Source organism: Brienomyrus brachyistius, chromosome 7, assembly GCF_023856365.1.
Source record: "Brienomyrus brachyistius isolate T26 chromosome 7, BBRACH_0.4, whole genome shotgun sequence".
NCBI classification, from domain to species: Eukaryota; Metazoa; Chordata; class Actinopteri; order Osteoglossiformes; family Mormyridae; genus Brienomyrus; species Brienomyrus brachyistius.
Window position 1 is genome coordinate 14,241,070 of NC_064539.1, and position 17,493 is coordinate 14,258,562.

General features: G+C 37.0%; 2 protein-coding genes across 7 annotated transcripts in view; both read right to left on the bottom strand.

Moving 5' to 3' along the window:
• LOC125746459 (probable global transcription activator SNF2L2) overlaps positions 1–1,224 on the bottom strand; it is a 37,757-nt gene extending 36,533 nt beyond the window's left edge. Inside the window, exons 1-2 of one of the 4 annotated variants that reach the window (XM_049020444.1) lie at positions 1,080–1,214; positions 41–349 (exon numbers count right to left, since the gene is read on the bottom strand). The gene's annotated coding sequence lies outside the window, so the exon portion shown is untranslated. Of the gene's footprint in view, positions 1–40 lie in introns of all 4 variants that reach the window. The other 3 variants (XM_049020446.1, XM_049020448.1, XM_049020445.1) reach the window with 3 other exon arrangements.
• An 11,270-nt stretch (positions 1,225–12,494) lies between these two features.
• LOC125746447 (doublesex- and mab-3-related transcription factor 2-like) lies at positions 12,495–15,409 on the bottom strand. 3 transcript variants are annotated; one of them, XM_049020421.1, is made up of 4 exons: positions 15,315–15,409; positions 14,461–14,846; positions 14,012–14,108; positions 12,495–13,599 (listed from the first exon to the last, which is right to left on the bottom strand). In XM_049020421.1, exons 2-4 carry the CDS (start codon positions 14,785–14,787, stop codon positions 12,548–12,550), a joined length of 1,476 nt encoding a protein of 491 aa, XP_048876378.1. In that variant the 5' UTR covers positions 14,788–14,846; positions 15,315–15,409; the 3' UTR covers positions 12,495–12,547. The 3 variants fall into 3 exon arrangements, with proteins under 3 accessions (XP_048876378.1, XP_048876379.1, XP_048876377.1); XM_049020422.1 differs by lacking the exon at positions 15,315–15,409 and adding an exon at positions 15,031–15,281 and having other exon boundaries at positions 12,495–13,596; XM_049020420.1 differs by lacking the exon at positions 15,315–15,409 and adding an exon at positions 15,031–15,281.
• Positions 15,410–17,493: the final 2,084 nt, after the last annotated feature.

A 17,493-nucleotide genomic window follows, 5' to 3' on the forward strand; every position in this document is an offset into this window, starting at 1 on the left:
TAACTGGCTTGTGAATTCAGATTCATGTTCACATACTTACCACCATTTTTAGGAAAATTAACAGAAAGCAAAGGAGGTAGATTCAACAGTGACATCCACTTCTGCTGCAAGGCAGTGAGGATGCTTGATTCTGAGCTGAGCTGGGAAGATGACCTCTTCGCTTTAACCTCCTCCAGAAACAGATACTTCATGTGGATACATTTCAAAATGAACCCCCTTTTCTGTTCTGATACTACTCTACTTTGTTCCCAGTTTGCTGCTATTTCATTCCACTTGCTGGATTTTGGCTGCCAGGAGGCCAAAAACTCCAATCTCAGTGTTATTTCTTTCAGTTTCCTCTTCTTCTTTGCTATAATACATCCAAAGTGGTTTCGGTTCTTTGCAGTACATAAAATGCATAATAATGTTAAAATAAAATAATATAGAATAAGTCGAGAGAAAAGAAGTAAACCCTATTCTCCTTCAACCAGTTATATATTTCCGATTATTAGATTCAAAGTGAAATATGTTTATAGTAGCTTATAATGTGCTAATAAATGTTCGCTCAACATGTATCAAAAAAGACTTCACAAAGACTGCATATTCACGCATTTTTACACTACTGATTAATCATTACATAAAATGATTTTATTTATTTTTTTAATGAGACGTATGACCTCGACGCTATAACAATGACATTGCTCTCATTTCGTGCCGAGAGAATAAATGAAATGCAAAAGGTCCCACGACATACAGTTTATGATCGTCTGTAGTATGATAATTTGTGTGACTTAAAAAGAACGGGATGTCTTAATATTGTTCAGGTACCAAAAGATACAGCTAAATGTCACTGCCGACATAACGAACTGTGGTTTATCATGGATTCAGCAACGTAACGTAGCAGTGGCTAATCCGAAAAAAAAACAAGACCTGTAAAAGAATGTAATAAAAACGCACGAATTCAAGTAACCAACAGCAGGTTAAGTAATGAAATAAAAACAATAAAACCACATACTGCTGACTAGGTAGTTTAAGGTATCATGTGGGTTACATATCTAGCAAATAGTATTACATTACAGTATAGGAAAAAGAAAAGCTACCTAGATCACTTTAGTGCAAAGAACGGCTGTTTGCGATATTCTTCTGTTTCAGTAGTGAAGTAACCTACTTAGAATGGCATGTGCGCGTTATGTTATTCATTCAGCCTGTATTTCTTTTCGCCACCTTAACTATCCTCGTCTTCTATTTCGGCTGTTGTATTACTAAATCGTATGGAAATGATTTATGGTATAGCGCCGCCTACTGTAATGGAGGGCGGATCCGAAATTAGTTGAACTGCCAAAAAGATTCCGGATTGTTACCATAATCAGAATCTGAGTGCAGCATTGCAGTTTCACTAGTCTTTGTCCTCGAATAGAATTTTTTTTATTTATACATTACATGTCATTAAAAATTGATCGCACTGTATTATTTTTTAATCCCATTAAGCTCTTTCTTGTTTTTCTTTGGTACACAAATGAAAAATGTACACAAAGAAAACAATTCAATTTGGGGACCATTTTTTCAGGAGGGGGGAGGCTGCCTATATTACATTATGGGGTCCAAATGTGATAAAAAGAAAAAAAAACTTGTTATTTTAATCTTGTGGGGACATTTTTCCAGGGAAAGTTAATTTTATAAAAAAAAAATATGTAAACGCGATAAAAAAAATGCCAAAAGTATTTTTGTTTATTTACTTATGATTAAGGTTAGGGTTGGGTAGGAGCTAAGGCTGTCATAGTTGTGATTTTGGTTATGCCCATAGAAATGAATGTATGTGTGTAGACTCTCCGTCCTCTCCTACTATGTTTTATTAACAGAAGTGGCCCTACAGTGAAGAGTGTTACCATTCATATCGAGTGCCGCTTCAGAATGAAGTGTAAAATTAATATGAGGAGAAGTGGGACAGTACCTGAATGAGCATGCATGCAAAGCGGATTTTCTGTATGCTATAAAGTGTTCTTGCAGAGAAATTATGCAAAAAGACCCTTGTCTGCTGTGCATGAGTATCTGCTTTTTGGCATTTCCCCCTAACCGTTGATGCTTCCCCTATGGTCTATGCTAGCTGATTTCCTGGCAGATTATGTGTAATATCGTTTTGTACATATATATTTCTGGCATTAAGTAATGTATAGCCCATTTCTTTTTCACCTTCCATGTAAAATATGCCTTTTGTAGGTACGGTTGCAGCAATATACTGTTTTCACCATGGTTTATAACACGGTATAAAAATCTAAATCATACTATGTACATTTGCTTATTACTGGTATTGAAAACAAAATGCAACCAAACATCAAACTGCTGTTAATGATTCTGCTGACTGAAAAAAAAAACAGTTTTCTTTTCTTGTCATTTTATGCGTTCACTCTTAGTTTGACTTCAGAGTTCACTCCATTTACCTGTTTCCAGGTAATTCGGCCCAAATATCACACTCTAAAATGAAATAAGAAGTTTGGTATATTGTATTTCACATGAGTTGCAGCCATATTCATATCATTCCAAATGGGATCAGAAAAAAAATGTTTCAGTCAGTATTTACTGTGAGTATTGTTAAAATAAATATATATATATATATATATATATATATATATATATATATATATATATATATATATATATATATATATATATATATATATATATGCCATGTTACTCAAATCTGAAAAATATCGTTTACTGTTTCTGAACAATAATGGTGTTTGGGCATTTTGTTTAAACTTGTTAAGTTGTCTATAATCAGACGTGCATTTGGATATGCTTGCAGTGTCTGTGTGGCAATACAATTTTTTCATATTAAAGTGAGACAATGGTATTGTAATAATGTTGTTGTAGGATAAGTGGCATAGCTGTATAGAAATATATAGCTTTCTCTTTGGTGGTATATAATGTATTAGGTATAAAGATGACTTTAGATAATGTAGGAGAAGTTCCCATTAATGTAAGTGCATTGCTTGACATTGGCAACAGCTCTACAATTACGCAGGTCGAAATATTACAGTAAACATGACATGGACATTTGGATTTAGTTTTAGGGAAGCTCCTGTTACAGGAATTCCCATGAAATTGTAAAGATTCCTGTCATTTGCTCCCCATTAGTTTTGCTTTGGCTCATCAAAAGTGGCGGCGGCAGGTTGCATGTGAACTGCCATCCCTCACAATGACACGCACAAGGCAGAATGAAATATGAAATATCGTGTTTCCATGGTTGTATAAGCTTGCCCCCCCCCCAAAAAAAAGAGAAAAAGAGGCCTATATGAAGGCTTTCACACTCAGTGATGTGAAACATTTGCTATGAATTGTATGCCTCAGAGGTTAAAACACTGGAGTCCCATGGGGAATCAAAACAATAACTGGCAAATGTTAAAATGACCGCAGTGACTCAGTAAGACATATTGATTATAATGTCATTAAGGTCTAGAGCGACACCCCCTACATTTCCCAACACCTACCAGCACAAAGCAAGTCAGATTTCTGTAATTTTGTGACCTCCATCTTAAAGGGCATGTGATGCATCAGTTTAATCTTCTTCCTCTATATCAAACTGTTTATAGATTTGAGATACACAGGAATATGAAACATTGAATACAATAAAATTATCTGTAAGATTATAAAATATGGGGATGGCGCAGTTGTTGCACTGTTGCCTCACACCCCTGGGACCAAGATCTGAGTCTCTACCATACCTCCACGTATGTGGAGTTTGCATGTTCTCCCCATGGCATTTCCTCTTTGTACTCTGGGTTCCCCCCACAGTCCAAAGACATGCTGAGGCTAATTGGAATTACCAAACTGCCCATAACAGTAGGTGTGAATTGAAGCGGTTTGTAATGGGTTAGGGCCCCATCCTGGATTGTTCCCTGCCTTGCACCTGAAGGAAAAGCTCCAAACTCCCATCCATCCATTTTTCAAACCACTTATCTTTCTGGGTCATCGGGGGCCAGTCCATCACAGGGCACACTCACACATGCACACCTATGGGCAATTTAGTAACTACAATTAGCCTTAGCATATCTTTGGACTGTGGAGGAAAACCAGAGTATCCGGAGGAAACCCCACGACGACACAGGGAGAACATGCAAACTCCACACATATGGAGTGATGGCAGATACTCAAACGTTGGTCCCAGAGGTGTGCAGCAACAGTGCTAACCACTGCACCACCATGCCACGCTCCAGACTCCCCACAATCCTAAATAGAACAAGCAGTTTCATAAAATGGATGGATAGATGGATTTCAAAATATACCACATGTGCTTGGGAGCATCAAGTTCTTTAGCTATGGATATTTTTTTGTTTGTTGCTGAGAATGCCGTTATTACATATATAATATATTCATAAGCAAATTTTCATGCAGTAGTCTTTGTTTAAGATAGCAAAGCCATTCTTAAAAAAACATAATAAAACGATAATAATACACATGCCAGAAATATATGGTTATTACCTTGTAAAGCAGTTTATTATTTTGAGCAGGCATTCTCTTGGACACTCCCATCTCTTGCTCTGGGCCATTAACTTTTTAGGGTATCTATTTTGAATCATTTATTTGACCTCTATTTCTCTATCACTAGAGAAGGAAAGAGAATCAGAATTTAATCACGAAATGGATTAGAATAAAAGAAATAAATGGAAAATGGCACAACGTAAACCATACCATCAGCAGTGTCCTTAGCTATGATTAGCTAGAACACTTTAGTTGATGGTGTTTTTTCCTAAACTCACCAGGTGTATGTAAGCAAGAATATAAGTTACATAAAAGCGTTGGTTCTGAAGAGGGATCAAAATTAAAGCTTTAACTAAAGAGAATGTCAGCAAGCTGCAGGTAACAAATCTGACTTAATAATTTAGACGTTTTCTGTTGGTTTTGGCCCATGTATTGAGTTCAAATCAGTCATACCTTTAATGCCATTATGATTTTTTTCAAGTATTTTGTTAAACAAAGCTACATTTGGTTTTTAGAGTTCATCTTAAATATAGTGTAACACTGGCCCTGCAAAGTCCATGGCCTATATAAGGACAACGTGACTGTGAGATGTACCCACTGTCATAGAAATACTGTATAGCGATAGCACACATCAGTTACACTCTGGTTTCACAAAAGCACTTAGCAGTCGTACAGCTAGATATAGGATTTTCCATTCATGTACCTGCAAGTCCTTCCAACACACGATCATGGGGGGTTTGAGTCTATCCTAGGCAGCACAAGGCAAAATGGAAATGAGTACATGGACGGGAAGCTAGACCATGAAAGGTAATATATGCATATACACTCATACAATCACCATCCTGTATATGGTTAATAATATTGCATTTCACTTCATCACACCTGTTTGATTATATGACTGTGGGAGTGGGTTGAGCTTAACTAGAGAATGTGCTTGTTTTAAGTTACAAGTACAGTTTAATGCATGTGTGCAAAACCCAAGTATACCTAATATAAGCTGATATAAGAGTTATGTCATTACTAAATATCATTTTCTATTTTGTGCAGATTTTCAAATAAAAAACAGTTGATTGTAAAACTCATTGTAAAACTCATTGTACTTTCACTAATGGAAAGAATGTTCATTCACCATGGTCACATCATTCTTGACAAATGGTGTCAACATGTGTTCAGCACCTGAGAAGAGCCTGAGAGGGGTCAAAATGTGGCCGATGAGACCCAGAACACAAGGTCACAGAGCAAAATACAGGGTTTTTCAAACACAAACAGTGTATCTTGCCTAGAAAAATCCAAACAAAGGGGTTCACCAGAAACAGTCAAAAACTCTAGCCACTCCCTGTGGTCCCTTTAAGACACACACACACATACACACACACGCTTTAGAAGATCAACAAATAATGTTTAGTGCAGATGCTGTCATCAGGGAAAAGGCACTATTCCACACAGACTGTTTTTGATTTTTTTTCTGGAAATCCTTCAGTACAAGCAAGTGAATCATTGGTCAACAGATACCAGAGATCCTCAATAATCAGGACCATAAAAACATCCACTGTCTATCATTAATATTTGAATCAGACTGCAACCCGTCACAAAGATACTTTAAAGGAGACACTAAATCACTCACACAGCATAAACATATTTAAATACCAAAAAGTAGCCACCGTTTACCACAGTGCAGTGAGACTTGCTAAAATGCATTTTTGTTTGTATTATGATATACACATATTAGATAGTATTAAACTATAGATTACATTTAAAGAAGTCAAAATACTTATTGGAGGTTTTCTATTGCGTCAGCTAAAATATATATATTATCAATCCACCCATCTAGTCATCTACTACCCATTTATCCTGGTCAGGGTGGTTACATGTGCACTATGGATAAATTAGTGGCGCCAGTTAGACTAACTGCATGTTTTTGGACTGCAGAAGGAAATCAGAGTACCTAGAGAGTTATACATTAAAAACATTTAATTGTCTAGAGTTTTACTCATTTTTATATCATTATATATTTTATAAAAATTTGTCACCATTGTATAGCTTTTGTTATTTTTTCATAATAAATAAGTGTCTTCCGTTGATGCTAAAAGTAATTCAAATGAAGGGCAGTTATGGCTCACTTTCCTGTCTTTTCACAATTTATGACAAAAAAACAGAAGATTCTTCTTCATATATAACATTGACAGCCAGTTAAAGTTTTGTTCACTGCCACTATGTTTGTAAAACGTTTATAATATGACATTCTAAATATGCAGCTATGGAGAATGATGTGTTAGCAATATGATTCCTTATCCTGAATTCCTGCATAAAATGAAGCATTCATTAGTCATAAGTGGTCTTATACTATCAAGAATTAATATGTGGCTGTCAACTATTGACATATATTAGGGTTTTTTCTCTCAGGAACTGACATAGTGGCAATGGGTCAAGATCGTCTGAACATCTGTAAGCAACCTGAAATACCAAATACCACATTGTTGTTTGATGGCTAAATTTAAGATTTAACTGTGCTAAGGTGATGCAAGCCAATCCAATACAGGAGATTTTGCTCAGCTCATTGAAACATAAAAAATACTGTCGTTTACTACAGCACGTTTTGTGTGGGGTTCTGTCAGCCCACATCAAGGAATCACGTACACTCATTTTTTTTTTTTGCTCTAAATGTAAAAACAAAAAACTGAAGCCATATCAGATAACTTGTAAGAACATTAGAAATTTACAAACAAGAGGAAGCCATTCAGCCCATCAAGCTCATTTGGGGAGAACTTAACTAATAGATCAGAGTTGTTAAAATCTTATACTAGCTCTGATTTAAAGGGTTTAAACTTGCACTACACTAGCAGGAAGACTATTCCATACTCTAACTACAATGTGCTGATAGATCAATGGTATCCATACAGTAACTTGGCTCTCACCACAAAAGCAGCATCTGTTCGTTAAATAATGCCTGCTTCTTTGCCCCTTTTAAAGCCTTTGTAGATACACTGTTTCCATTCTTCAAAGTGACTTATCCTCCTGGCATGTTTATGATGCGAAAGAAGATTGGTTGACAGAGGTGTCGAAAAATGGAGGTGAGGCCAACGTTGAACGTTGCCCCTGAACTTCACTCCATAGATGTAGAGCAGCCAAGATGTGGAGCATGAGTCAAGATTTTATTCGGCAACGTATTTTGATGGGAAAGGATGGCAGCCTCAGAGCGAGACATAAAACATGAGGCTCTTCTGAACCATGCTCCAGACAGGCAGCTGGTCAAATGGGGCCATTTGTCCACGAAAAAAAATAAAAGCAGGTATAAAGTTATGGTTGCACTTAGCTCCTTCTCAGGTTGTTAAAAGCATGTCATGGGGCCCTGGAGGATGGCTTTTTTATGGTTAGTCTTCTGATGAGCCCTGGGAAGAATCTTGGCTGCCATTCCTGCCAGGAGATCTTCATTCCTTCCTCCCTACACCCTGCACCACTTGTCACGTTGCTCCAAGCAGCATCTGCCATTGTTGAAATGTGCAGGCAGAAGGGAGGGCCTCATGATGAGCTGAACATAAACATCTGGCCACAGGAAACCCCTGAAAAGAAGGAGTAGATATAGGTCTTGATATTTCCTACAGATGTGCTAGACTGTATTTCATTTTGATGAGGTAGAGAACTGAGCAGGTTGTAGTGTACATATACTGCCAAGGTTATTTTTTTTTTATTATTTGTCTCTCCCAAAATTATGTTTTTGTCAAGACAGCCAACTACAGTGACAGGTGTATTTTGGAAGAAACCATTCTTGAACCTGAGAAGAATGTTCCATGCCATACCTGTTGCAAAACTAGACTTAAATAGGATTTACTGTACCCCAGCACCAAAATCAAGATGTTAAATCTGACCAGGTGTTTGTAATGACAAGCTAACCCAAACTTTGCCAAATGAAAAAGACTTATTAAAATATTTTTAAAGAAATATGTATATAAGCATTTGATTTGGATTCTAGTGTTGCACTGGAAATACACTGATATCCACTTACAAGTCATGGATTTTCACCATAAAACTCCTTCCTGTTCACTCCCTTCTACAAACACAAAAACACATGTGCTGAAACTATACTCCTCAGATACAACAGGAGATCTGAAGACTGTAACAACATGCACTTTATCTGGATTTAACATTAGAGACTTGGTCAAGATGCCTGAAAATGTTTGAGTTGATCAAAAGAGATGACAGGAGACTTTAGATGACAGGTAACTCAATGTCAGGATCTTAAGTAATTAAGCCCTGTATCTGAATAAAAAGACAGAAGTGAAACTAAATGAAACCAAGAGTTCACATTCATGGTGACACAAACTGAAAACCTCTCTGACCTTATAGGCACACATATCCATAAAGTAATTGGCTACACACCATCTCCATTGTAAATATGCATAGAAATGTGCATTATGAGTACCTAATTGACAGATGAAAGCTATGTTATTTAGAATGTTAGTAAAGCGGATGAGAATAAAAAGAAAGTTGAGATTTGTGGGCAGTAATGAGTGACATTATGTATGTATGCTATTTAACTAGCTAGATACACATAACTTTCAGGAGAGGACAAAAATTTATTGTGCCCAAAAATTCCTCCTTAAACAAAACACACAACACATCCCTGAAGCTCAGTACAATTTTTCTTCATTTTCACGCAGCAACATCATGCCTTATGGATGATCTACAGATGTCAGGAGTGGTGTAACTTTCACTTGTAAGTCTGCAGAAGGAATTTGTGCAGAGGCAAGCTGAGATGACCTCTGCAGTATAAAAAAATCCCACCTGCACTGAAAGGATGCCAGTTCTCTTACACCATCATGGAACCCCACAGTTATAGCTATTCAATGATACACATACATCAGACTCTTCTCACATAAAAAAGAAAACGTCCTGTACAAATAAGGTATTATTTCTATCAGATGTCTATGAAAAATAAAATAGTTATATACAGTACTGTGCAAAGGTTTTAAACAGTCAAAGAAAATTATCTAGGTAGTAATTGTATATTTGCTGAGAAAAAAAAAACACAATTTAACATTATAACATGAAAATTAAGATTAACACAAAAAAAACTTTTTTTTCTTCAAAATGGTATTGATATCCCATTGGATGTCTAGATGAATGCAGCCTTAGTTCCCAAACCTCTCCTCAAGGGCATCTCAGCCTGTAAATGCTTGTCCTATTCGGGGTGGTGGAGGCTATGTTGGAGACTAGGGGTACAAGGGAGAGAACAACCAGGATGGGGCACCAACCCATCGCAGGACACACTCACGCACCATTCACCAAAGGTGGCAATTTCAGGTCCAGAAAGTAAAAATTCAGACCATGATTTACTTTCAACCAACCAGATGAGTACTCTGTGACTGTGGGTCTTTATAGTCAACTGGTTGGTTGAAGGTAAATCATGGTCTGGATTTTTACTTTCTGGACCTGAAATTGTCACCATCCACTCACACACCATTCACTTACACAAGCACACCTACTGGTAATCTGGCAAAACCAATTAACCTTAATATGTTTTTGGACTGTGGGGGGAAACCAGAGCACCCGGAGGAAACCCCATGATGACATGGGGAGAACATGCAAACTTCACACCCATGGAGTCATGGCAGAGACTCGGACCCGGTCACAGGGGTTTGAGGCAACAGCGCTAACCACTGCACCACCATGTCAGCCTTCAGCTATTCCATGTATTTGTTAAATTTCTTCACCAGCTCACGTAATTAATTAATTTATTAGCTTGACAAACATCAATGTGCTATTGACTAGCCATATAATGTGTGCTAGTGGTTGAAAAATACATGTAATGGATGATCGCTGGGGACGGCATGGTGGTGCAGTGGTTAGCACTGTTGTCTCACACCTCTGCAACCCGGGTTCGAGTCTCTGCCTGGGTCACATGTGTGTGGAGTTTGCATGTTCTCCCCATGTCGTCGTGGGGTTTCCTCTGGGTACTCCGGTTTCCCCCCACAGTCCAAAGACATGCTGAGGCTAATTGGAGCTGCTAAATTGCCCGTAAGTGTGCATGTGTGAGTGACTGGTGTGTGAGTGTGCCCTGCGATGGGCTGGCCCCCCATCCTGAGTTGTTCCCTGCCTCCTGCCCATTGCTTCCGGGATAGGCTCCGGACCCCCTGCGACCCAATAGGATAAGCGGTTTGGAAAATGGATGGATGGATGGATATAATAAATAAAATAAAAGGCAACCTTAGATTTTAAAATGGCTAAGCTGACACACATTAACAGACGTCATATCATAGTTTTAAATCAACATAAATAATATTTAAACATAATTTTCTTGTATGGAATTTTATGAAATATATTGACATAAATACATCCATATTTATATATACAATTATAATTATATAAGTTGTATGTAGAACAAAATATAGAAATCTAAGAAACAAGAATACAATATTCTAGCCTGAATAAATATTTTGGACATGTTTTTTTTGCATATTTATCCTCACCAGTTTATGTTAAATCCCATTTTTCAACAGTTTACAATTAAAAAACTAGACTGCGCAGGAACTGCGCACACCTGGATGTCTTCAACTTTGAGTCATTATGTTTCCTTTGTTTACCCTTAGAAATCTCCAGTAATAACAGCATTGTAAATGTTCAAGGCCTTACAAAGTGCCTTTATTTTGCATCTACCTATACATTTAGCATTAATCCTTTTATACCACAGCCTAAATTCACAAAATAATTTCATGAATAGGATTTTGGACTATATACTGAATGCCGTGCTTTGTGTCATCAGACATTAACCAAAAACAACTTCTGTCAGACAATCTACTAAGATGACAGATAAAAATCTCCAAGATATTTTTTAGTACTTACTCCACTACTATTACTTTATTATAGGGATTAATGTGTAACATACTTCTGACTATAAAAAGGAAATTTCAAGTAACATTCTGATGAACAGTAGAGCACAGATTTCTTCACTCAAATGTGAATGCACAAGATTAGGAAATTCAAGGATGATTTACCTTATAATTCCTGCTCCATCCCCTTTTCATAGACATTGTTGCTTTTAGTAACCTGAGACCTAAGTCTGGAACCATCTTTCACTATGTGTCTTGTGAGTATTGTCATCAGAGGTTTATCTTGTATCATCACACAAACAGAAATGGAGTTGATTCTTAGTATCTGCATTGCACATTTTAATGGAGCTTATATTTCCACGTTTTCATAGTCTGCAAGACCTCCACAGCTGCTCCAACAGGCTGAATTTTGATTAGCTTTCATTTATAATATATTTCTAACTATATTTCCCTGTTCATATTAAACTTTCTCTATAGTCAAATAATTATCCATCTATTGACCATACAAAAACATATCTAATCAAGGTCACAGAGGGCATAGAGCCCATCCCAGGCAAATCGATTTCTCTTTAACTAGTGCAATGTTTTTTTTTTTATAAACTATCATATCTTTCTTGAGTTGGATAAAAATAAGCATTTATCAATACAACCTATTATTGTGAGGTATTGTGAGGGAGCTTGTGTTCATTGTCTTGAGAAAATTATCTGAATATTAAAAACGTAGAGTGTTAGTAGAGAACTCAAGCATTTCACATGCACAAAATTAGGCTACACACAACAGTTTGTAATGTCTAAACGTGGCTTAACACGTGAGACCTTACAGTAAATTTTAGCAGAGCTGCTGCACTCACACTTGCCATCTTCACTTTCACTGTCCAGAGGCTGGCTAACTGATTACCTTGACTCTGTTCTGCTGCTTTGATATTATGCATTTTAATCAAAAGTCATTAAATAAGGATCATTTGTGCTCCATCTTTGTATTTCGCTTGCATTTTTATTTAAGATTGATAAATGTTTTGAAGTAGAAAAAAACCACCTTTATCTTAAGCAATACACATCACATCACTACTTTCATATTTACAGCATTTATTTATGCATTATACTTTTGCCTTAATTTTTTTTTTGCATTACAGAATTGGTAAACATAAAAAGAAGTGACACGTTTTGCAGTAAGTTTCAGAAATTTCACAGACTGGATGTGTATCAAGAGTTAAATGGTGATGGAGTGAACAGCATGAGCCACAGGACCAGGATCGTTCATGTTATTGATGGGCATAGTTGGGAATAACTGAATGTTTTTTCAGGATTGACTCAACAGAGAAAGGCAAAGACACAGTGGATGAAAGCTTTACTTCCATTTTGTGGGATGTCAGTCCCTTTGTACATCTATCAGTGGCTCTAAAGCTGTGGTTTTCTTCTGCAGGGCTGTCACTGTGTTTCTTTGCAGCTTCTCCTGAGTGCTTTTTATAGTTTGGTTCAAGATCCAACTTGTCATTGAGCTCCTTTTGGATCAGGGACTGGAAAGAGTTTGACTTTGTAGAGAGGCAAGGCTTTGTGCTGTCATTAATCATCTTGCTTAGAACATTCCCATGCCGGTCGTGGAATGTTGCATTGGGGAATGTCTGCATGGGACAGTTTTTGACTGTGGAAATGGTCGACCACTCCCTGGAGCTTTCAATGAGCCCCCCTTGAGACTGTACCCATGCTTGCCAAAGTCCACAAGCCCCCCGAGCCATCTGTGTGTCTTCAAGTTTTACCGACACTGGATCCCAACCTGGTGAGGAGCTCCTTGGGGTTGACATTGATTCGGGGTAGTGGGCATCCTTGGGTTTTACAGTCTGAACAGATGTGGAATTCACAAGGCACTGTTTGTAGAGCAGACCATGTTCAATATCTTTGTGCCCTGACCACATCTTGAACTGCGGTGGAAGGGGATATTGTTGGTAAGAGGTTTTCATGCTCACATTGGATGAGAGAAGGTCCATGTTCCCAGGTCTCCCATACTGCAGAGAAAGGTCCAGGCATCGTGGGAGAACATTGCAGATATCACTGGGGAGAAGTTCCAATCGTGGGGATGCATATTCTGTCCTGTGGGAACCGAAGGCCCCTGCTTGACTAATGCCACTGAGAAAGAAGGAAGAACTTGGCTTCTGCGTGGACTCCAACATCTCTTGTTCTTTGTGTTCTCGCTGCATCATGATAGCCTCTAGCTCCTTATCAGCAAAAGCCCTCCTTTTCCTCATACGGTCGCTTAGAAGAGGCAAAAATTGGCTTCCTTCTAAATAAGAGCTTGTTTGAACAGGGTGATATCCTACTACACGAGAAATGAATTAAAATCCCAAAAATCAACATTTCCTGCATTCTTTGTTTACTGAATTAAACTGTGTGTAGAAATATTTTCCATTCACCAACAGTATTAAGAAAAGATCATCAAGAATATCAGAAAAAAATAACATAATTAAAAAAAATTTGAAAATATAGGCCTGGACAGTACAATCTCATACAAAAAAACAGATGGATAGTCTGTCTATTTAGTCAAACTAGATAGATAGATAGATAGATAGATAGATAGATAGATAGATAGATAGATAGATAGATAGATAGATAGATAGATAGATAGATAGATTTGTCAGAAGTAGCAGTATGCTTGAAAGAAAAACTACCGTTGATAACTTAAAACAGAAACCAACACAGAACTAAAGAAATCAGAGCAACACTTATCTTACCTTCGAGGATACTTTTGGACAATGTGTTCATTGGCTGAAAATGAAACATTGTCCTGTTTTCAGGCGTTGTTTGTTTTCGTGAAATGCCTTTCTTATCCTAAAGTGATATAATGTGTTACAAATAAATCTAGGACAATTTATTAAAATTTGAGACCTATAAATGATAGTAATTTCATTGATTAATAATGATTAAATAAATAATAAAGGCAATGCTTTAGAACAGAACAGGATTACCCCACAATTTGAACATGTTCATGACTTTGTGTTATACATAAATATTTCAATTATATATACATATGTGTGTGTGTGTCGAATAATACTAAATACACAGATGTGTTAGAATTATTTCTCCTCAATTTCATATTACTACATAGCTAATTTAGTCAGTACATCATAACAACTTAAAGATCTTGGAGCCGTTAATCCGACGCGGTCTTTGGGATGCAAACCTCTGTGGCCTGCTGCCTCCTGAGCGCTACTTGCGCAGCCATTACGCGCTGTCTCTCCACCACCAAGAAGCAATTAGCACATTGGCAGTCTCGCCACCGACAAAATCGTTTGTGGCCTTTCAGTGAAGAGACAACTCCGTGATTTCGGCACCGGGCACATTTCGGGGTGCGACCCAGCTTCTTAGGGTCCCCTGATAAACGCATATTCTCATCTGTCCTTTGATCATCAATTTTAATTGTTTTGTTGTCCTCTAATTCAGAGAAGTTGACTTCCACTTGGTCATTTTCAGTTTGTAGGCTCTCCACATCTATTTCTATATCCGTCATGATAACTGAGGTGAAATTCTTAAATAGGCTTATTCTCAGGTATTCAGACGTGTCCCCGTCTAAAAACACAAAAGAAAAATTTGAGACATCATATCATGTAGTATACCGTATACATATCGGAATCAATATGAATATTCAATACTATATAAAATATAATTCTCCGAATTCACGCAAATATAAGTAAATATTCTTCATATTTAATTTTTAAACATATTAAATACTATTATTTAAACTCAAACTTACCTAAATGCGTCCAACACGCGATTCTGTACAGTGAAAAGTCAACTGTATTTTAAATAATTTTAAATATATTTTCAAGGGACATAATTTAAGTGTTTTGAAATATTGTCGATTAAGCGCAGACTGTGATTTGAACTCTCAACGTCTTCTACCATTCACAAACTTCCACTGAAATAATTATCACTTGATTTCCATCGGGTTTTTTCCTATGTGTAGTGTCATAGCACTTCGTTTTTAAGGCAAACTTGAGCAACTATAGCTTGCTTTACGATTGGGCCGCTCGGTACCTTTGCTCCTATTGGATATTCCGGATTTTGGGGTGTTGCTTTTTCAATATTGAAGTGAACAGCCGGGTTTGCCAGCTTTGGTCAACTGGCTGGAGTGAGATTTTCAATTCGAGACAAATCTGCACACACATTTACATGTATGTAAGAGTTTATTACCGTTTAAATGGTCCGTTAGGTTTGCAAACTACCCCAACGCTTTTGATGTTGTCAATTTTAGCTTTCTTTAATATAGATTTCCTGAGTGTTGGCACCCCTGGGAACAACCAAAACTAAATCGTGAAGAAAGTTAGTTTGTATTAAAGTTCGTAGTGTATTTGCATTTGTGTGTGTGTGTGAGAGAGAGAGATTTATGTTAAATTCGTGTAAATATTAAAGAACACACACAAAACTTTCATGTTTGGGAGATAGTCGAAGATATCTTAAGCTTTCAAACGGACATGGGTAATAACTTTTTATTTTCTATGATAACATATATGATTTTAAGGGATGTTTAATTGACAATAACGAAAGCAAATGGAATAATAATGGAAGCTCGTTCTTTTGTCAACAAAAGGGAACGACGGGCATCTAAATTCAAATCAGTCTTTGGAGATGCAAAAAAGTGCTCAGGGCTTTTCATGTGTATTCAAATTCTATAGACTACAGCAAAGTTTCTTGTCTGAATAATCGATATTTATAGAGGGAGGCATAGCTAAATACAACGCATGCGGGTTAACAATTTGCGCCATGCAAATACTCAGCTTTCAGTTTACGCTGTGGTTTAACACCTCAAATAATTTAAACTGAATTACAGAAGCGACATAGATGCCTGCTATACCTAAACATTTTAATAATATTTTAATAAATTGTCGATATAAACACAAGACTATTTGTAGAACGGCGTATTATTTGATGTGGTAAACAAGCTATAAAAAAATCCAACAAAATAGTGACAGTATATCACATACCCTGTTGGCCTATATTACAACTGTGCCAAATCTAAAAATATATTTCTTTGGTTTATTGTAATAAATGACTTGTCATACTTATAATATTTTATATAACTCCATGTTTTGTATATATTTATGTGGTCCCAATCATTCATTTTCCATATAACAATCTGTTTGCTTATGTATGCATGTAGATCTGGATGGCTAGCACTATGTATGAAATGTTTGCATTATGTTTGTGGCTCCCTTCCACACTCCATAGGCACCCCTGTACTTCCTAGGACAGCCTACAGTATCTTCATCACAAAAGCAATGGCTAATTGGTTTATTGAAAACAGATACATTTTTGCATGTATAGACTGATGCCAATTCTCTTGAGAACTTTTTTAGCTAGATCCCTCCAAACACCCACCTATAAATTCATTCTTCTTCTATAACGTTCAAACAATACAGGATCGATGTGGGAGCCTGAACACTTTCCCAGGAAGGGGACCCTTTAGACTGAGTGCCAGTCTAGCATGCACATACAGAAACACAAACTATGGTCAAATTAGAGACATCTAACCCTAACCCTAACCACACACATGGGCCATGACTGACAATCCCGCCTCAGACCTGGAGGTGTCAGTCTACCGTCACTCAGGCTGTCAGAAAAAAGGCCACAGCCCCAGTATACAATATTATGCCCAAAAGTATGAATGCCATTAACGTAGCTCCAATGGTATAGAAATGTTCCTCATAGTCCAATTACCTGAGGGTGCAGTCTCAGTGACAAGTAATTGTACCCTCAAAGGTACGAATTGATACTTTTTTCTGAGAGTGCACATAGTCGTCTGTAAATCAAAGGAGTGAAATTATTTTACCTCCTTTAACACAGTAGTGTTCATTATGAAGCCATAATTCACCAGGATAAATGTTCAACAGGTTTGTTTTGTTTATGATGAAGTAAGTTCACCGCAGGGTCAACTTGGGTTCCTATTAAGTATTTGTTTCCAAAATATTGTTTCCACAGTTAAACACATGGTTTAGTAGGCCTAAGATTTGTTGGCTATGGGTTTCATTGTATTCTTTTAATTTGTTTATTTGTTGATTATAAAATTGTGTTCACTATAAAAACAAATAATCCAATAAAAAATAATGGATTTTGAGCTTTGCAGTATAGTACCATATAATGGCAGCAACGACATCACCATTGAACCAAGGCCAATGGGCAAGACTTCTTACATGCGATAGAATGCACAATATAATGA